Source organism: Pristis pectinata, chromosome 1 (assembly GCF_009764475.1).
Source record: "Pristis pectinata isolate sPriPec2 chromosome 1, sPriPec2.1.pri, whole genome shotgun sequence".
Taxonomy (NCBI): Eukaryota; Metazoa; Chordata; class Chondrichthyes; order Rhinopristiformes; family Pristidae; genus Pristis; species Pristis pectinata.
The window spans coordinates 29280796-29298055 of record NC_067405.1 but is presented as its reverse complement, the minus strand read 5'-3'; the positions used below and the strand labels follow the sequence as shown (position 1 = coordinate 29298055).

Genomic DNA, 17260 nt, shown 5'->3' with positions numbered 1-17260 from the left:
CCTGGAAAGGCAGAGAGAGGTAGCCAGCATGGCTTGTCAAGGGCAGATCCTACCTGAACAATCTGATTGAATATCTTGAAGAGGTAACAGTGTGTTGATGAGGGCAGTGGACATGGTTTATATGGACTTCAGTAAGGTCTTTGACAAGTTCCTACATGGGGCACTGGTCCAGAAGGTTAGGATCCATGGAATCCAGAGTGTTAGTAAATTGATTTGGCAATAGAAGAAGAGGATGATAATAGAGTCCTTTTTGTGATTGGATCCCTGTCATTAATGCCATTCCACACAGTTCGGTGCTGGGACCCTTGCTGTTTGACTGATTTGAACATTGATGTGGGAGATATGATCAGTAGGTTCGCAGATGTCACCAAGATTGGTGGAATTATTGACAGTGTGGAGAGTAGGCAGTGTGACATTGATGTGTTGGCAAAATGGGATGAGAAATTGCAGATGGAGTTAATCAGAATCAGGTTTATTATCACTGACATATGTCATGAAATTTGTTTTTTTGCAATGTTTCCTGAAATGTTGAATGTGGGTCTTCAGGCTCTTGTACCTCCGCCCCGATGGTAGTAAATCCAGATAAAAACGAGGTGATGCATCCTGGGAGTACTAACGTGGCTAGTACATACAGCATGAATGGGAAGTCCTAGGAAGTGTTGAGGAACAGATCTTGGTGTGCAAGTCCAACAAGCTTGAAGGTAACATAACAGGTCGATAATGTGGTTAAGAAGATATATGAATACTGGCCTTCATTAGTTGTGGCATTAAAAACAAAAGCAGGGAGTTTATACTCAAACTTTATAAAACATTCATCAGACTTCAACTGGAGTTCTGCAAGCAGCTCTGGTCACCTCGCTGTAGGAAAGACTGACAGAGCTGGAGAGGGTACAGAAGAGATCTACCATGACGGTGACACAAGATTGCTTGTTGCCTGGGATGGAGCATTCCAGTTACAAGGAGAGAATGAAGAGGCTACTCCCTGGAGTGGAGGAGGTTAAAAGGGGACCTGACTGAGGTATGTAAAATTATGAGGGGTAGAGATAGGGGAGACTGCAGGAAACCTTTCCCCATATCAGAGATAGATAAAACTAGAGGACATAGATTTAGGGTAAGCGGTAAGAGAATTAAAGGGTATTTGAAGGGGACCTTTTTCTACCTAGAAAGTGGTGAGTACCCAGAGTACACTGCCTGAGAACAGTAGAAGCAGAGTCATTGACAGCATTTAAGAAGCATCCGGACAAGCAATTGAATCACTTAGGCACAGAAGGCAATGGGTCAAGTGCTTGAGATGCAATTAATTTAAATGGGTGCCCACTGGTTTATGTGGATGTGGTGGGCCAAACGGCCTGCTTCTAAGCTGTATGATTCTATAATTTGTGTAACACAACTTTGCAGTTCTTAGGCTTCTCAATCCTCATGGCCTAGCCCTACTACAAAATTAGGCAGGAAGGGTGGTTTATTTTTATTAGCTTTCTGCTCATTTCCTTGATCTGGAAATAATCTTTCTCATTCAAATCGACTTCTTCTAATAATTTAACCTTAATGGTATTTGCAATAGTATCAGTAATTCTATTTGGCAACTATTGAACAAGATGATCTGAGTGGATGATTCTCTGGTTGAGTTAGTCAAATATGTTGCATACCCGTCAATTTAAATCCATTTAGTTGTTCCAAGCAATGGCAGATACTGTGTTTTTTCCTATTTAATCTATCAAAACATCATGCAGCTCATATTTGTTGCTGTGAAAACAACCAGTTGCCTCTTTAATCCTGAACAAGCATTATGAAATACTTTGTAAATGTCAAAAACACAAGCATTAGATATTGAAGAATTGCACAGAGACTGATTTACGATTGTCTTGGTACCTCATCTGAATTCATTTACTCCAAAGGTTTCTAAACTGAAGGCAATGAATAATTGCAGGTAGAATTTCTTTCCAAAATAAAACAAACACCGAAAAGTTAAGCTTCCAAATTCTGGTGTTGGATAATTACTATTAGTTTTTAATTATCCTTCAGCAATTGAAGCCCTTATAGGTATTAAAAATTTTTAATGTAGCTACTAACTTTGAGAACAATTTATCTGTAAGAAATAGAAATTTGTTATGTTATCAAACAGTACTTGAGAATTTAATGCACAAATGATTCATCTACATCATGTATCTTTATTACAATTATCCTAATCATTAGGGCTATTTCAATACAAAAAGCTAAAAGCTCCAGATGCTGGAAATCTGAAATAAAAACATAAAATGCTAGAAATACTTGGCAGGTCATGCAGCATCTGTGGAGAAACAGGGTGAACATACATCAGAACTAAGAAAAGTTAGAAATCCAACAATTCAAATTTCAAGAAGGGAAGGATTGGGGAGACAAAGGGGATCTCTTTGATAGGGTGAAGACCAAGAGAGATTTAATAACAAAACTGGTGATGTCAGCAAAGAGAGGACAGCAAAGGCTTGAAAATTGAGGCTAATCTGTCTCCAGGAGTTGCAAAAAGGAGATAAATGTGAATGAAGGAGTGAGAGTAAGAACAGAGAATAGAGCTGTAAAAATAAAAGGGAATGTAGGAAATACGCAGCAGGTCAGAATTGGCCAGTTCTGAAGCAAACTGGAAAGCTCAGCAGCCCGGCAGCCATTGGAGCAGCAGTTCCTTTTCAGGTCCGGTGAGTGTATTTAAAAAGCTTGTGTGTTTCGCGGGCTTTTCTTTTACAGAAGCAGCCTGGCAGCCGATGGAGCAGCAGTTCCCTTTCAGGTACTGTGAGAGTATTTAAAAAGCTTAACAAGTGGAGGGCAACTGAAGGGTTAAACAGAGTGTTGCGTGCTTGATTAGAGGGAGTGTGTACTTGAGGTAATTGTCAGGGACAAATATAAGGAGGAGTAACTGAAGTAGAGTTGCCAGTGTGTGAGTGGCTCAGGGTAGGATTGGAGCTTTGAGGCTTTAGTGAGTAGTGGCTGAGGAAGAGCTTGCTCCCAAAGAGGTAAGGCTGGTAAGTTCCTTTAATTTAATTAACTTAGGAGTGGGTAATGAAGGCAGCAGTTAGGGCAGTTGTGTGCTCCATATGCAGTATGTGGGAAGTCAGGGACTGCACACTTGTCCCTGATGACTACACCTGTAAAAGGTGCATCCAGCTGCAGCTCCTGACAAACTGAGTTAGGGAACTGGAGCTGGATGAACTCTAGATCATTCATGAGGTAGAGGCAGAAATAGACAGGAGTTTCAGGGAGATAGTCACCCCTAAAAGTCATAAGGCAGGTAGCTGGGTGACTGACAGGAAAGGGAAGTGGTATAGACAGAAAGAGCAGAGCACCCCTGTGGCTGTTCCCATCAACAATAAATATACTATTTTGGATACTGCTGGTGGGGATGACCTACCAGGGACAAGTTGCAGTGGTTCTCTCCCACCAAAATGAGACCCTTGGCTCAGAAAGGAAGGAGGGAAAAGAAGAGAGCAGTAGTGATAGGGAATTCAATAGTTAAGGGGACAGTTAAGAGGTTCTGTGGGAGAGATCAAGAATCCCAGATGGTCTGTTGCCTCCTTGGTGCCAGGGTCTATGATATCTCAGATTGAGTTCTCTATTCTCAGGAGGGAGGGTGAGCAGCTAGATGTCATGGTCCATGTAGGGACCAATGATGTGGATAGGAAAGAGGAGGAGGAGGTCCTGCAAAGAGTTTAGAAAATTAGGTGCAAAGTTGAAGGACAGGACCACCAAGGTTGCAATCTCAGGATTGCTACCTGTGCCACGAGCTAGTGAGGCTAGAAATAGGATCATGCAGCTAAATATGTAGCTAAGGAAATGGTGCAGGAGGAGTGCTTCCTGTTTCTAGACAATTGAGCTTTGTTCCAGGGAAGGTGGGACCTGTTCCAACAGGATGGTTTGTACCTGAACTGGAGGGGGACTAACCTCCCCCTGCCAATCTAGTTTAAACCCCCCAGAGTGTTAGAGCAGATAGTGATATGGAGGAGGAAAAAGGTCATGTGAGGACTGAAGGTATTGACAGAAATGAAAGGTTTGCACATGATAGAAATGTTCTCAGGTGCATCTATTTCAATGCAAGAAGTATTGTAGGTAAGGCAGCTGAGTTTAGGGTGTGGATTGGCATGTGGGATTATGACATTATCACTATTAGTGAGACTTGGATACAGGAGGGGCAGGACTAGCAGCTTAATGTTCTGGGGTTCTGTTTCAGACATGATAGGGGAGGGATGAAAGGGGGAGGAGTGGAATTACTAGTCAAGGAAAATATTACAGCTGTGCATAGACAGGACAGCCCAGAGGGCTTGTCTACAGAGGCCATATGGGTGGAGCTGAGGAACAGGAAAAGTGTGGCCACGCTAACAGGGTTGTATTATAGACTGCCCAAATAGAATTGGAGGAACAAATCTGTAGTGAGATAGCAGACTGATGTAAGAAACATTTTGTAATAGTAGTGCATTTTAACTTTCCACCAATTGACTGGGAGTCCCACACTGAAAGGGCTGGATGGCTTGGAATTTGTTAAGTGTTCAGGAAAGTTTTCTCTATCAATATATAGAGGTACCAATGAGAGAGAATGCAATACTTGATCTCCTGTTAGGGAACCAGACAGGTCAGGTGACTGAAGTATGTACAAGTGAGCATTTTGGGTCCAGTGACCATAATGTCATTAGTTTCAAGTTCCTTATGGATAAGGACAGGTCTGGTCCTCTAGTTGAGTTCTAAATTTGAGAGGCCAATTTTGTGGAAATGAGAAAGGATCCAGAAAGTGGATCAGGATAAGTTGTTTTCTGGCAAGGATGTGCTCAGTAAGTGGAAGGCCTTCAAAGGTGAAATTTTGAGTGTAGTGTTTGCATATTCCTGCCAGGATTAAAGGCAAAGTTAACAGGCATAGGGAACCTTGGTTTTGAAGGGATATTGGCGATCTGGTTAAAAGGTGTAGAGCAGGTATAGGCAACTAGGAACAAATGAGGTACTTGAGGAGTATAGAAAAAGTAATACTAAAAGAAATTGAGAAGGCAAAAAGAAGATGAGGTTGCTTTGGCAGATAATGTGAAGGTAAACCTGAAGGGTTTCTACAAGTATATTAAAAGGATAGTAAGGGACAAAATTGGTCCCCTAGAAGATGAGTGGTTGTCCATGTGGAGCCTCAGGAGATGGGGGAGATCTTAAACAGTTTCTTTTGCATCAGTATTTAATCAGGAAACTAGGATAGTGGATATGGAAGAAAGGAAACAAGTAAGTGTTATGGAACATATAGAGATTAAAGAGGAGGAGGTGCTTGCTGCCTTACAGTGAATAAAGGTAGATAAATCCCCCAGGCCTGATATTTCCTCAGACATTGAGAGACACTAGTGTAGAACTTGCAGGGGCCCTGGCAGATATATTTAAAATGCCCTTGGTCATGGGTGTGGTGCCAGAGGACTGAAGGGTAGCTCATGTAGTTCTGTTGCTTAAAGATCTAAAAGTAAACCAGGTAATTACAGGCCAGTGAGCCTGATATCAGTAGTGGGTAAATTATTAGAAGGTATCCTGAGTGGATATACCATATTTGGACAACCAAGGACGGTCAGCATAGCTTTGTGCATGGTAGATTGTTTAACAAATCTCCTCCTTCAAGGAGGTTACCAAGAAAGTAGATGAAGGGAAGGCTGTGGATGTTGTCTACATGGACTTTAGTAAGGCTTTTGACAACCTCCCAAATGGGAGGTTAGTTCAGACACTAGGTATCCATGGAAAGGTTGTAAACGATTTGAAATTGGCTGTGTGGGAGAAGACAGTGGTAGTGAATGATTTTCTCAGACTGGAGGCCTGTGACTAGTGTGCCTCAGGGATCTGTGCTGGGGCCATTGTTTGTTGTCTATCAATGATCTAGATGTGGTAAATTGGATCAGCAAGTTTGCTGATGATACTAAGATTGGAGGCACATTGGACAGCGAGGAAGGCTTTCAAAGCTTGCAGAGGGATCTGAACCAACTGGAAGAATGGGCCAGAACATGGCAGATGGAATTTAATGCAGACAAGTGTGAAGTGTTGCATTTTGGAAGGACAAATCAAGGGAGGACATACACAGTAAATGGTAGGGGAGTGCAGAGGAACAAAGGGATCCAGGAGTTCAGGTACAATTCCTGAAAGTGGTGTCACAGGTAGACAGGGTTGTAAAGGTGTTTGGCATCCTGGCATTCATAAATCAAAGTATTGAGTATAGAAGTTGGGATGTTATGGTGAGGTTGTATAAGACTGAGGCCAAATTTGGAGTATTGTGTACAGTTCTGGTCACCTATGAAGGCTATTTGTAAGATTGAAAGTGCAGAGGAGATTTACTAGAATGTTGTCAGGTCTTCAGGAGTTGAGTTACAGGGGAAGATTGAACAAGTTGGGACTTTATTCCTTGGAGCACAGAAGAATGAGGAGATTTGATAGAGGTTTACAAAATTGAGGGGTATACAGTAAATGTGAGTAGGCTCTTTCCACCTAGATTGGGAGAGAAGTATGAGGACATGGCTTAGGGTGAAAGGGGAAAGGTTTAGGGAGAACTTCTTCACTCAGTGGTGGGAGAATGGAATGGCTGCCATCTGATGTAGTAAATGCAGGCTCACTCTTGAGTTTTAAGAATAAGTTGGATAGATACACGGACAGGAGGTCTGGAGGGTTATGGACTGGGTGCAGGTAAATGGGACTAGTGGAATAACATTTCAGCACAGCCTAGAAGGGCTGAATGGCCTGTTTTCTGTGCTGTAGTGTTCTATGGCAGCTCATCTAAAATAGTTGAATTCTGGGGGTTGTGACAGGCCTGTTCAGAAGATGAAATGCTGTTTCTTGATCAAACATTGGGCTTTATTGGAACAATGCAAGAGGCCAAAGACAAAGATGAGAGTGGAAGTGTGAAGGAAAATCAAATTGATCTGGAAGCTCAGGATCATTGAGGACTATATGGGGATGCTCTCCAAAGCAATCACAATATGCACTTGGTTTCTCCTATCTGGAGACTAGAGAGGAGCATCAAATGCAGTACACTAAATGGGAAAGAATACAAGCATATCAGTGCTTCACCTAGAAGTAGTAGTTGGGCCCTTAATGTTGGGAAGGGAAAAAGGTACTGCATCTCCTGCAGTTATCAAGGAAGGTACCATGAGACAAGTGGATGTTGGGAGAGATGAATGAGTGAATCAGGGAGGTGTGGGGAAACTGTAAAAGATAACTGGGAATGCAAGGGTTAATGGATGGCAATGTAAGGGTTAATAGTGTGCAGCTATTCTTCCCATGGTATGAAATTACCTCAGCCATGGGGTGACTATAATTGTGGCTGAAGTGAGGCCAAGTGTGGGTGAGAAAGAAATAGGTTTTAGACAGACCTTGTTTTGCTAAAGCTTGCTGTAAGCATTTGCCATAAAGTGCAACTTCCCATAAAATTTTCTCACGATGGGGGTATAAAGGTACACTAACTGGGGAATCTTTTGAGTGAATCTAGTACAGAGCTCAGGTTACACTGTATACTTTCAGTATTCCTCACTCCTGCTAGTGTTAAACTAATAAAGCATTGATCATAAGTTCTTTGCTTCTGCTGTTGTCTGATTTATTAGAGTGCAGGCTGACTTTCACAAAACTCCCTTCAGAATGCTAACAGGAGAGGAGGGGTATGTCTGGTGGTGGCATTATGTTAAAGGTGCTGGAAGTTGTGGAGAATGATTTGTTGAATGTGGAGTCTGGTGTGGTGGAAAGGGAAGACACTGCATGAGAAGGGAGCAATGACAGCAGAAATGCAGGAAATGATAGAGCCTGTTGACTTTAATGGAGGGGAAACCAATTTAAGAAAAGACATTCTTGGAAGTACAAGAGTGGTGTTTGTCATCAGAAGAGATGGAATGGAACTGGAGCTCTTACAGAAAATGGTGAAAGGAGGTGCTGTCAAAATAGCTGTAGAAAGCCATGGGCTTGTTATGGAAATTGGTCAATCACCTTCCCCCAGAATGGACATTGAGAAGTTGAGAAAGAAAAGGGAAGAATCAGATGGATCATAAAGTAAGAACAGGGTGGAAATTGGCAGTGAAGGTGACTAAACTTTCAAAATCTGTATGAGGAGGTAGCAGAATTAATACAGCCATTAGTGTGTAATTGATATCCTGATAACTTGAATTTTAAACTATCCTTACTGTTAAATGTTAAAAATTCTTTCCATAACATAATTATTCAATAAAACACTTCAAACCCAAAGTATTACATTGGGTTAATTATTTAATGCCTGCAGCTCCCACTGAAATCAAACAATTGCTAATTCTGCATGAAAGCTATTGCTACCATTCTAACACTTAACTACTAGAAGAGAATAAGATGAACAAAAACAGTATTTAGGCACTTGGTCCCTGTATCTGTTCTGTCATTTAATAAGATCATGGATGATCTTTCACATCAGCATCAACTTCCTGTAGTAATCCCATATCCCTTGATTTGTTAAAAGTCTTTCAATCTCCGACATATGATAAAAGTTGATATAACAGAACCAAAGACAGATCTTGCAAGGAAGATATGATGGTTTAATACCAGAGACATTCTCAATGTACCCAACCCAGAAATTTGGCAAGTAACCACTGCATAACTCTTCATATGATCTTTCAAACTATTTGTTCCCTTGTACATACTACACCCAAAGTAGTCATTATACAATTACTTTAAAAAAATAAACATTTTTATCCTTTCAGTTTGGCCTGTATATGATGAACTACAAAGCAAATCGTTTATCATTCTTGTAACAGAACAGCATCGTAATGTATTTGCTAAATGCATTTTGCCAAGCAATCAGTTCAAAACATTTTAGCTGCTTTTTGCTTATAGCACTACACGGCACTCCTGCAGGAGATTTTAAATCCACACAAGAACAGAACGGTTTGGATAAAGATCTATCAGCAGACGGAAGGCCTCTTGTTGGAAACCGGCTCCGTGGGCTGACTGGCGTTTTTGTTCTAACTATTTTTGTGGATGAGTCATCCAGGCCTCTGAGCGAACAGCTTCCTCGACGGCTACGGTCTTACAACTTTTCTGGGACGGTAAGGGCGGAAAGTAAAACATCTATGTAACAACCATTAGAAGGCAAAATGATATTTATAAATGAGTACATAATGCGTGAAGTTAAGAGTCAACATCTTCTGAAATGTGTGTTCTCGCCGCCTTGGAGCTGGCTGTAAGGTCTGATGGCTATCACCTTCCACTTGCACAGTACCTTCATTGTGCACAGCGGCAGCGCCCACCGCCTTCGGGCGGCCAGCGAGCTGAATGGACTCAGCTGGCCGGCGAGCGGCAGTGTTTCGCCCGGCGACGCATGACTGCTCCGGCGCTATTAATATCGCTGTCGTCGTTCAGCCGCAATCGATGCAGGCAGAGAGCGAGAGAGCTAAAGCAGTAAAGGCGGGCGAGGACCCCGTGCGGAGCGATGTTTCCTGCCGCACGAGATAACAGCCGGCCTCACCCTTCTGGAACCTTCCACGTGGTCTGATAGTACGTGGAGCGGGAGGGTGGGGGAAGAACAGAAGGAAAAAGGGGCCGTTAGTTAATGGTATTTTTATTTTGTTTCTTTAAGGAGGATCGGAGTGACGGGATTACCAGGTGAGGGAACGACAACGCCGCCATCTCGCGAGGGGAGTACGCCGAGCGGCCGCGGGGGCCGAGCCGAGCCGGCGCCTGCGCAGTGCGCCCGCTGGCGTTGCTCGGCAGCTTGCGCTCCGGCAGTTTAAACAGGGGCTGGAGGAGGGAGGGTGTCTGGCTGGTTGGGACTGCGCTGGTGTGAGAAATAAATTTGAACCTCAGATCCGCGCCCAGGAGCACGCACGGGGCAAGAGGAAGGGTAAGGAATGCAGAAACAAAAAACAAACGTGTTTAACTTCAACCAGCTGTAGCTAATAGTCATTTGAGAATAAAAGCGCTGTTTTTGTTTGTGGAATGAGATCGTCTGCCAGGTGAGCATGAAAACCGCGCTGAGCTCTTGCTGTGTTTTTTCCTCCTCGAGGCTCTTCTGCAGTTTCTCCTCCAAGGATGGATATTTTTTGCATTTTTTCGTTGTCAATCGAACTGTAATTATTCTAGACTTAACAGAATGTGGCTTGCAGTTTTATTGAGGAAGGGGAAGTGTTGGGTTTGTCCCAAGGCTGTTAGTCGCTGAGCTGACAGCTCTTATTTATCTATCATTAGTTAAGAGCAACAAAGGGAGACCCTGTCTGCTCAGGCGTCGAAATAACGTGAGTGCTTGTACTGTAGCCAGATCATGAGGAAAGAGCTCTCCAAGGTTACTCAATACAAGCAATTTATGGTTTTGCATTGAGCGGACCACCTTCTTACCCGAAGTGCAGATTCCTCCAATGCTGGTAGTGGTAAGGTTATTGTTGGCCTCATAAGTGGGAGAAGAACCGAGTCAGCGGACATGAATTTAGTGAAAGCTTCCAATCGGATTGCAGGGCTTAACCGTATCCCATGATGAGATTTGTGTTCGCATGATAGAGGAACGAAGCAAATTCATTTATTAAGGGGTCGGAAAAAAATCAAATGCTGTTCAAGCTGAGGGGAGAAAAGAATATACCTTCTGCCAGCTGCATGTTCCAAGTACTTGTCTCAACCCTGTTAATAACGCCTGGTACTTGATTGATAGTCTTGCTCAGGATATTAAGATAGCTGATGTGGAACATAAAGTAGCAGCATTAATCGTGGCAGGTGCTTAGAAGTACAGTTTAATTCATTACCATCTTTCCTGAAACCCCATTATATGCCTAGCCTTCAGCAGCATGAATAGAAGTTTCCTCAAATTAGATTCTTGCCTTTGTCCCTGCTATAAGTTCACTTATCCCTCTCATAACCCTGTCCCCCCCAAGCCACCAATTCTATCTCCTTGTCTATTATTTTGAGTGGAATCAGACAGTTCATAACCTGTAAGTCCTACTTGACCCTGAGCTGAGGTTCTGATCCATGTCTTGTGCTCATTTAAACCGCCTATGTCCACCTCTAACTTGTCTGTCCAGACAGTCCATTCAATGATGCAACCCTCCTCCATGTTTTTTCAATCTCTTGTATTTTCCATCTTCTACCCTGCATAAATTTGTTTCTGCTCCCTTTTCAATAATGGTCTTATCTGCAGATATCAAGACTGAAAGAGTAGAATTCTTTTCATCCTTGTTGCTCACCCTTTAAGTTAATTGTTGAAAGTACTATGATCAACCTTTTGATTTTCCTGTCATGATGCCTCTCTTAGTGTCAAATTTTAGCTCCATGAATTAGATAGAGACACTTTATAATGTGTTTTATAAATGCAAGTGTTGTGGAATTTGGATAGCTGTACCTTGTTAAACAGTTATCACACACGTGTATGTGGATAAGGTGGAGCATTCAATTCCTGCATTTTAATTATCTGTTACTAAGATACTTCAAACCCTCAGTTGTGATTTTTTTTTATGAAGAATTTTCCAGAAACAATACCTGAGGAAATATGAACCTATTATTATGGCTCAGTTTTAGTGTCCAAAGTCTTCATAGTGCTGTGTTGGCTTTACCTTGGTCCCTGCTGTCTTAACAGTCTTATCCCAAGAGGCTAATACATAGTTTCACTTTTAAATAAGTGAATTCCTTCCTTACCTGGTAACCTTAAGATTACAAAAGTATATTTCTAGAGCTAGTCCACAGGTATAATTCTTCCATGCCTAATTTCTTAAAATGAGTGTGACTTATCCCAACTGGAGTCTCTCACAACACTGCAATTTAATCTACTTTGAGCAGATATTGACTGTTGCCTTTCTGAGGTTCCAGTAGGATTTGCTTCCACCACTCCTTCAGGTAGTGCAATCAGATTTTGGGGGGGGGGAGGACTTCCTGGGAGGGCAGTAGAAAGAATCTACTTTTTTTCTCTTGCTGATTATTTGTAACACACTAACCTGATCAAAGTTCTTTACAATTTTGAAGTGGTCTTTGAGATCTGGTCTCTTTATTGTTTCTATAATCTCTTCAGATAACTTAAAACTGCCATTTATGCTGAACCCTAATGCCCACGTTTCTTTCCTATAATTTAGTTCTAAGAATTATATACACTACTCAAGCTGAGGCCTAACCAGTGATTCATAAAGGGTTGGCACTCTGGTATTTATATTTCCAATGCTCTACTGTATAAGCACAAGTATCTCGTACACTTTCTGACCATCTTGCCAAATTGCCTTGCCATTTTCACAGTTAGAAATAATGGCCTCTGAGTCCCTCTGTTCTTGTCCCTGCCCCACCCCTCACGATAAAATCATTGTGTTATGCTGCATCTCTACATCAGTTCATGATCAGTATTAAATTACATCTGCCTCTTTTCGCTAGACTGTTAATGTCTGCCTTATCTTGCTCACCATTTACTAGTTTGCTCAATTTCGTATTGTTGCAAACTACAAAGTTGTCTCCAATAGCCAAAACCAGATCAAGAAAAGCAGTAGCCTTAATACTGACGCCTGAGAGATTCTAATTCTTGCTTGCCTCAACTTGAGCAAATATCTGTTCAGGCAACTTTCTCTTTTTCATTCTTTTGCAGATTGGGAGTTTTCACAATCCCATTTGATTTGGTTTCCACAGAATAAATGTGTTTGGAAGGTCCATAAGTATAACAACTACTAAAATACCTTAAACAAGTTCTGTTACTTTGTATAAGAATTTATTGAGATTAACCTGGATGTAATTTACTAGGACAAGCCCATGTAAGCTGTCCCTTATTAACTTGTGGTTCTCCAAGTTAAATCAGTTTTGTTTTTGTCAATGGACTTTGTTTATTTTCCATCATTGTTAGACTGATTGGCCTGTAGTTACCAAATTTATCTCACTCCTTTGTCTTACCCCTAAAAATGTATTAAATAAACTTGAGCAATTTAAATCAATAAGTCTTCTGAACTGTCAACTTTTTTAAAAGATTGAACCAAGTGAAAATTGAGTTGCTAATATGGGCGTGGGTACCACAGGAATAATGCATTTTTCTACCACATTCAAGTGTTGCACTTGGGAAACCATTTATTGAAATAGAACATTTTGTGATGTGGTTTTACATTAAAAAGAGATAAGATACCAGGGAGGAATGTGTACTAGACTCCCAGAGGGGAGAGCCTGTACATGGTAACAGATGCAGCCATTTAGCTCCTGAATCCTGTTTTTCCATTTAGTGAAGTCCTGTCTGATCTGCATCCTTTCTCCATTTGCCCACCTTGACTCTATTCTTTCGTACTCTTGGTTCGCAGGCTTCATTCTCTGATTTCTGAAATTATTAATTGAGCCAGTAACCAGTACATATACAGCTATCGAATTTTGTGTGGAGAGACATTTCCTAACCTGTGGTGTTCTGAAGGGATATATTAGCAATGGAGGCAGTCCAAAAGAGATTCACCAGCTAATTTCAGGCATGAGAAGGTTGTTCTGTCGGGAGCAGCTAAAGAAATTAGGTCTGTGTCTTTTGGAATTTAGAAAAACAAGGATGATCTTTCTGTGAAACACAGGATTCTTAGAGGGCATGACAAGGTAGATGTTGAGATTTTCCACTAGTAGGAGAATCTCAAACAAGGAAACCTCACTACAAAATTAGGGGGCATTCATTTAAAACTGTGTCAGAATCTCTCACAGAGGATGGTGACTCTCAAGAATTCCCTACCCCGAAGAGCTAAATCATTGGATATATTTAAAGAGGAAAGAGACAAATTTGAGAGATCAGGGAATTGAGGCTAATGGAGAACGGGCACAAAATGGGTGGTGAGACCTGGGGCAGATCAGCCATGGTCAAGCCTGCTTTTGTTTTGTTGTGAATTTGTTACCTCCTCTTGTCCTAGAGTCTCTATCAGGACAGAAGGTTTCATGCTCTCTCAACCATATAAAGTTCTTTCAAAATGCCAAATAATTAATTTACTGTATAATCTTCCATATTTTAAAGAAAAGTCTGTTATATCCTTTCTCTTCATTAAACCTTTGGAGCTCAGGTATTCAAGTGACTTTGGATTTTATTCCTTTCAAAGCAAATATAGCTTTTCCAAATTAAGGTCCTGGGGATTGTATCAGTCCAGATAAGGTCAAATCTGGAACTTCTATAGTTATAGAAAAATGTATCTTTTGTATTCTGTTTTTTAAAGGTTAGTAATTTTATTGGCATTTTAAAATGCTTTTGGCAGATAATCTTATGATATTCAGATTGGTTATGCCTTGGCAGAACTGGAGCCAAAGGCCTTCAGGTAGTTAACCAGTGCTGAAGAGGGATGTGAAAACTGTGAAAACAGGAGGAGCGGTATCAGGATGAAACATGAATGGAGAAATTTGGTGCATAAGAGACTATGCAAGTTGTATTGGAGTAAACAATAATTCAATGCAGTCTAAAGGTTTGTATAGGCTGTGCAGATGACTGGGTAATTAAAGTTATTAATTGCAGGCACAGGTTACTGTATGGAACTATATTCTAACAGTAATAGAATTATAAATTTCATGATGGTTAAAGTTGATTAGAAAGATGCTAAAAAGCTTTGAAGTCCACAGTACCTGGGTGATTCTTGAATAACTTCATAGTTCTGATATTAAATCTGAGCAATTGCATTCACTATTGTTTCAGAAAGATAAAAGTTAGTTATTGGATACTCTCTCCTCCTCGTAATTACAATATTTTTGTCTTTAAAATTTGAGTTAACCAATACAATGAACTCAACAATGTGGGATCTTCATGCTTAAACTATCTTTTTGATTATAGAAATGTACGTATCACACACTTGGGAAAACTAATGCATATACTCAAGGTAGCTAGCAGTAAAATTTTATCTAAACTGCTTGACAAAAATCCAATTTTTTTTGAAACAAAATAGTTGAAGTGTAATGTATGCAGTTGATAAAATTCCATTGTTTTTTCTGCGAGGAGAGTGAAGTTAAAATTACGCCCAGTAGTTCAGAATTATTTGTTCCAGAAAGTAACTAATTTGACGTGCTTTGTGACAGTATCTTTGGTAAACTATGCACTGATCACCAACAATGTTGTGCTAAATCTGTGGATTTAATGGATCAACAAAAGAAACGAGTAACTTAGTAAGAACTTCAATTCACAATCAGACTCTCAGCAACTCAGAACATGTATAACTGATACATGTATAACTGATAGCAACTCAGAACATGTATAATGGAGTCTTCTATAACTATGCAGGCAGGACCTTTTAATTTCTTCAGTGACTCTGAATGACTCAGGAAATTAGTGAATGTTATGTTCAAGTGGACTTGGTGGATGGGCAGTAGTAACTTATAAATAGTTAATGGTGTTTTTATTGTCATTATGGTAAATGGATCCATGAACACTTTTAATAAAATCTCACAGAAGAATATCTTTAGGTTATGAAATATTGCTGGATAAAGTATACATCATTTTAGTTGGGAAATAACCCTGGGTAACTTGTGCTGAGTTGGATATTGAAACAGCATTGGCATTAGTTACATATGAAATAGAAGTGGCCGTTCTGTCCCTCATGCCTGCTCCACCAGATTATGGCTGATCTTTTGCCAAGGAGTTTAATATATAATTCATAAATTCTTAATCGTGAGATTTTTCTGGTAACTGGATTTTATAGTTTACGGTTTTCTTTCAACATAAGAACCAAAAAAGTAGAAGGAAGTACAGGGTATTCAGCCCCACTTTCCTACCTTGTCATACATTAAGGTCCTGGCTGATCTTGTACCTCAGCACCACTTTCCTGCACCAAGACCATGTATCTTGTTCCTCTAAAATCTCAAAATGCACTAATCTGACCAAAGTGTACTGAGTGAGCATTCACAGCCCTTTTGAGTAGAGAATTCCAAATATTCATGACCACCTCTGGGTGAAGAAATTTATTCTTTGTTGTGAATGGCTGATCATCTCTCATTCTTTTGAACTTTGGCACAGTCTGTTTAATCTGTCCTCCCATGGGTAAACCCATTTTAGAAATCAATCTAGTGCAGCTTTGCTGCACTCCCTATATGGCAAGTATATCTATCCTTTGGTAGCAAAACCAGACTTTTACACAATTCCAGAACCAAATTCCTCTGAACACTACCACCCTTTGATCTATGAGCATTTAAAATGCATTCCACCTTTTTGCTACCAGAGGTATTCTATCTGCCACATCCTTGCCTGTTCATTGAACCTGCCCATGAAGCATTTCTGCAACTTCCTTGTACCGTTAGCTAGCTTTATCATCAGCAACCTTTGCTATATTACACTTGACCCCTGATCTAAATCATTGATACAGATTTGTTTAAAATTTTAATGTAATTTCCAAGGACACTTAATCAAAATAGTTTTCCTATCACCTGAATTAAAATTGTCTATTGATCAAACTGTAACTGGTTTCTCAAAATTTAATATCATTATTGTGTAATATTCCCTCATCTGATAGGATAACTGTTAATCCTTTTGCTAATCCTCCTTTATCTAGAAATAATTCAGATAAATTTGGGTTTCAGTTAGTGTGTTACTCGTAGGTACTTACACCTCTTAAACGGACAGTTTTGTTTTTTGTATAAAATTTTATTTTCCCTTTTGTCCTAGGACAAGAATGAGCAGAGCAGATCTATCTGGGCTGTCGTATTGAAAATGGTTTTTCTATGTGGAGTGCTGTACAGACGTGAACAGATTATTGTGGGTACATAATCTTTAGGATCATGTACTTTATTTATAAGTACATTATTTCAGAATATCTTAACTATTGAAAACAATGGCGACCTTTCATCTGTGGAAGTTATCTTCGCAAAAACTTGGGTTTTTTTTGGTGGCATTTGGATTCATATGGGGAATGATGCTTCTGCACTTTACAATCCAACAACGGACACAACATGAAAGCAGTGCTATGCTTCGTGAACAGATCCTGGACCTTAGTAAGCGATATATCAAAGCATTGGCAGAAGAAAACCAAAATGTAGCAGATGGACCCTACGTTGGCACAATGACTGCATATGGTAGGTTCTTAAGGCTTATTAGCTTTTAAAAGAGGCTTATAGTATCTATCTTTAAAATATTTCAGCAGGATTTGGAAACTAACATTTATTATAGTAAATTCTATTGTGTAGAATGAATTGAGTCGTCATTAACTATTATATTTAATCCGTACTATTTTCTAAACTTCCAAAGATTCCTCTTTTCATGTGGCTAGGATTTCAAGCCTGTGATGGTATACTGGCATGCTGTTGCCCTGCAATTCAAATTGAGATTCTTTTTGTAAATGTTGGGTATGAATATCAAAATGTACAATTAGAACATTTAACTATAATATTAAGCACCATGCTTTTG

At 40.3% G+C, this 17260-nt stretch overlaps 1 protein-coding gene across 5 annotated transcripts in view; it reads left to right on the top strand.

Annotated features, from left to right (window-relative positions):
- The first annotated feature begins 2900 nt into the window (after window positions 1–2900).
- mgat5 (alpha-1,6-mannosylglycoprotein 6-beta-N-acetylglucosaminyltransferase) overlaps window positions 2901–17260 on the top strand; it is a 117010-nt gene continuing 102650 nt past the window's right edge. Inside the window, exons 1-4 of one of the 5 annotated variants that reach the window (XM_052033299.1) lie at window positions 2901–2984; window positions 8815–9026; window positions 9557–9582; window positions 16523–16929. In XM_052033299.1, the coding sequence (XP_051889259.1) occupies window positions 16689–16929 (241 nt within the window). In that variant the 5' untranslated portion in view covers window positions 2901–2984; window positions 8815–9026; window positions 9557–9582; window positions 16523–16688. The other 4 variants (XM_052033210.1, XM_052033372.1, XM_052033394.1 and 1 more) reach the window with 4 other exon arrangements.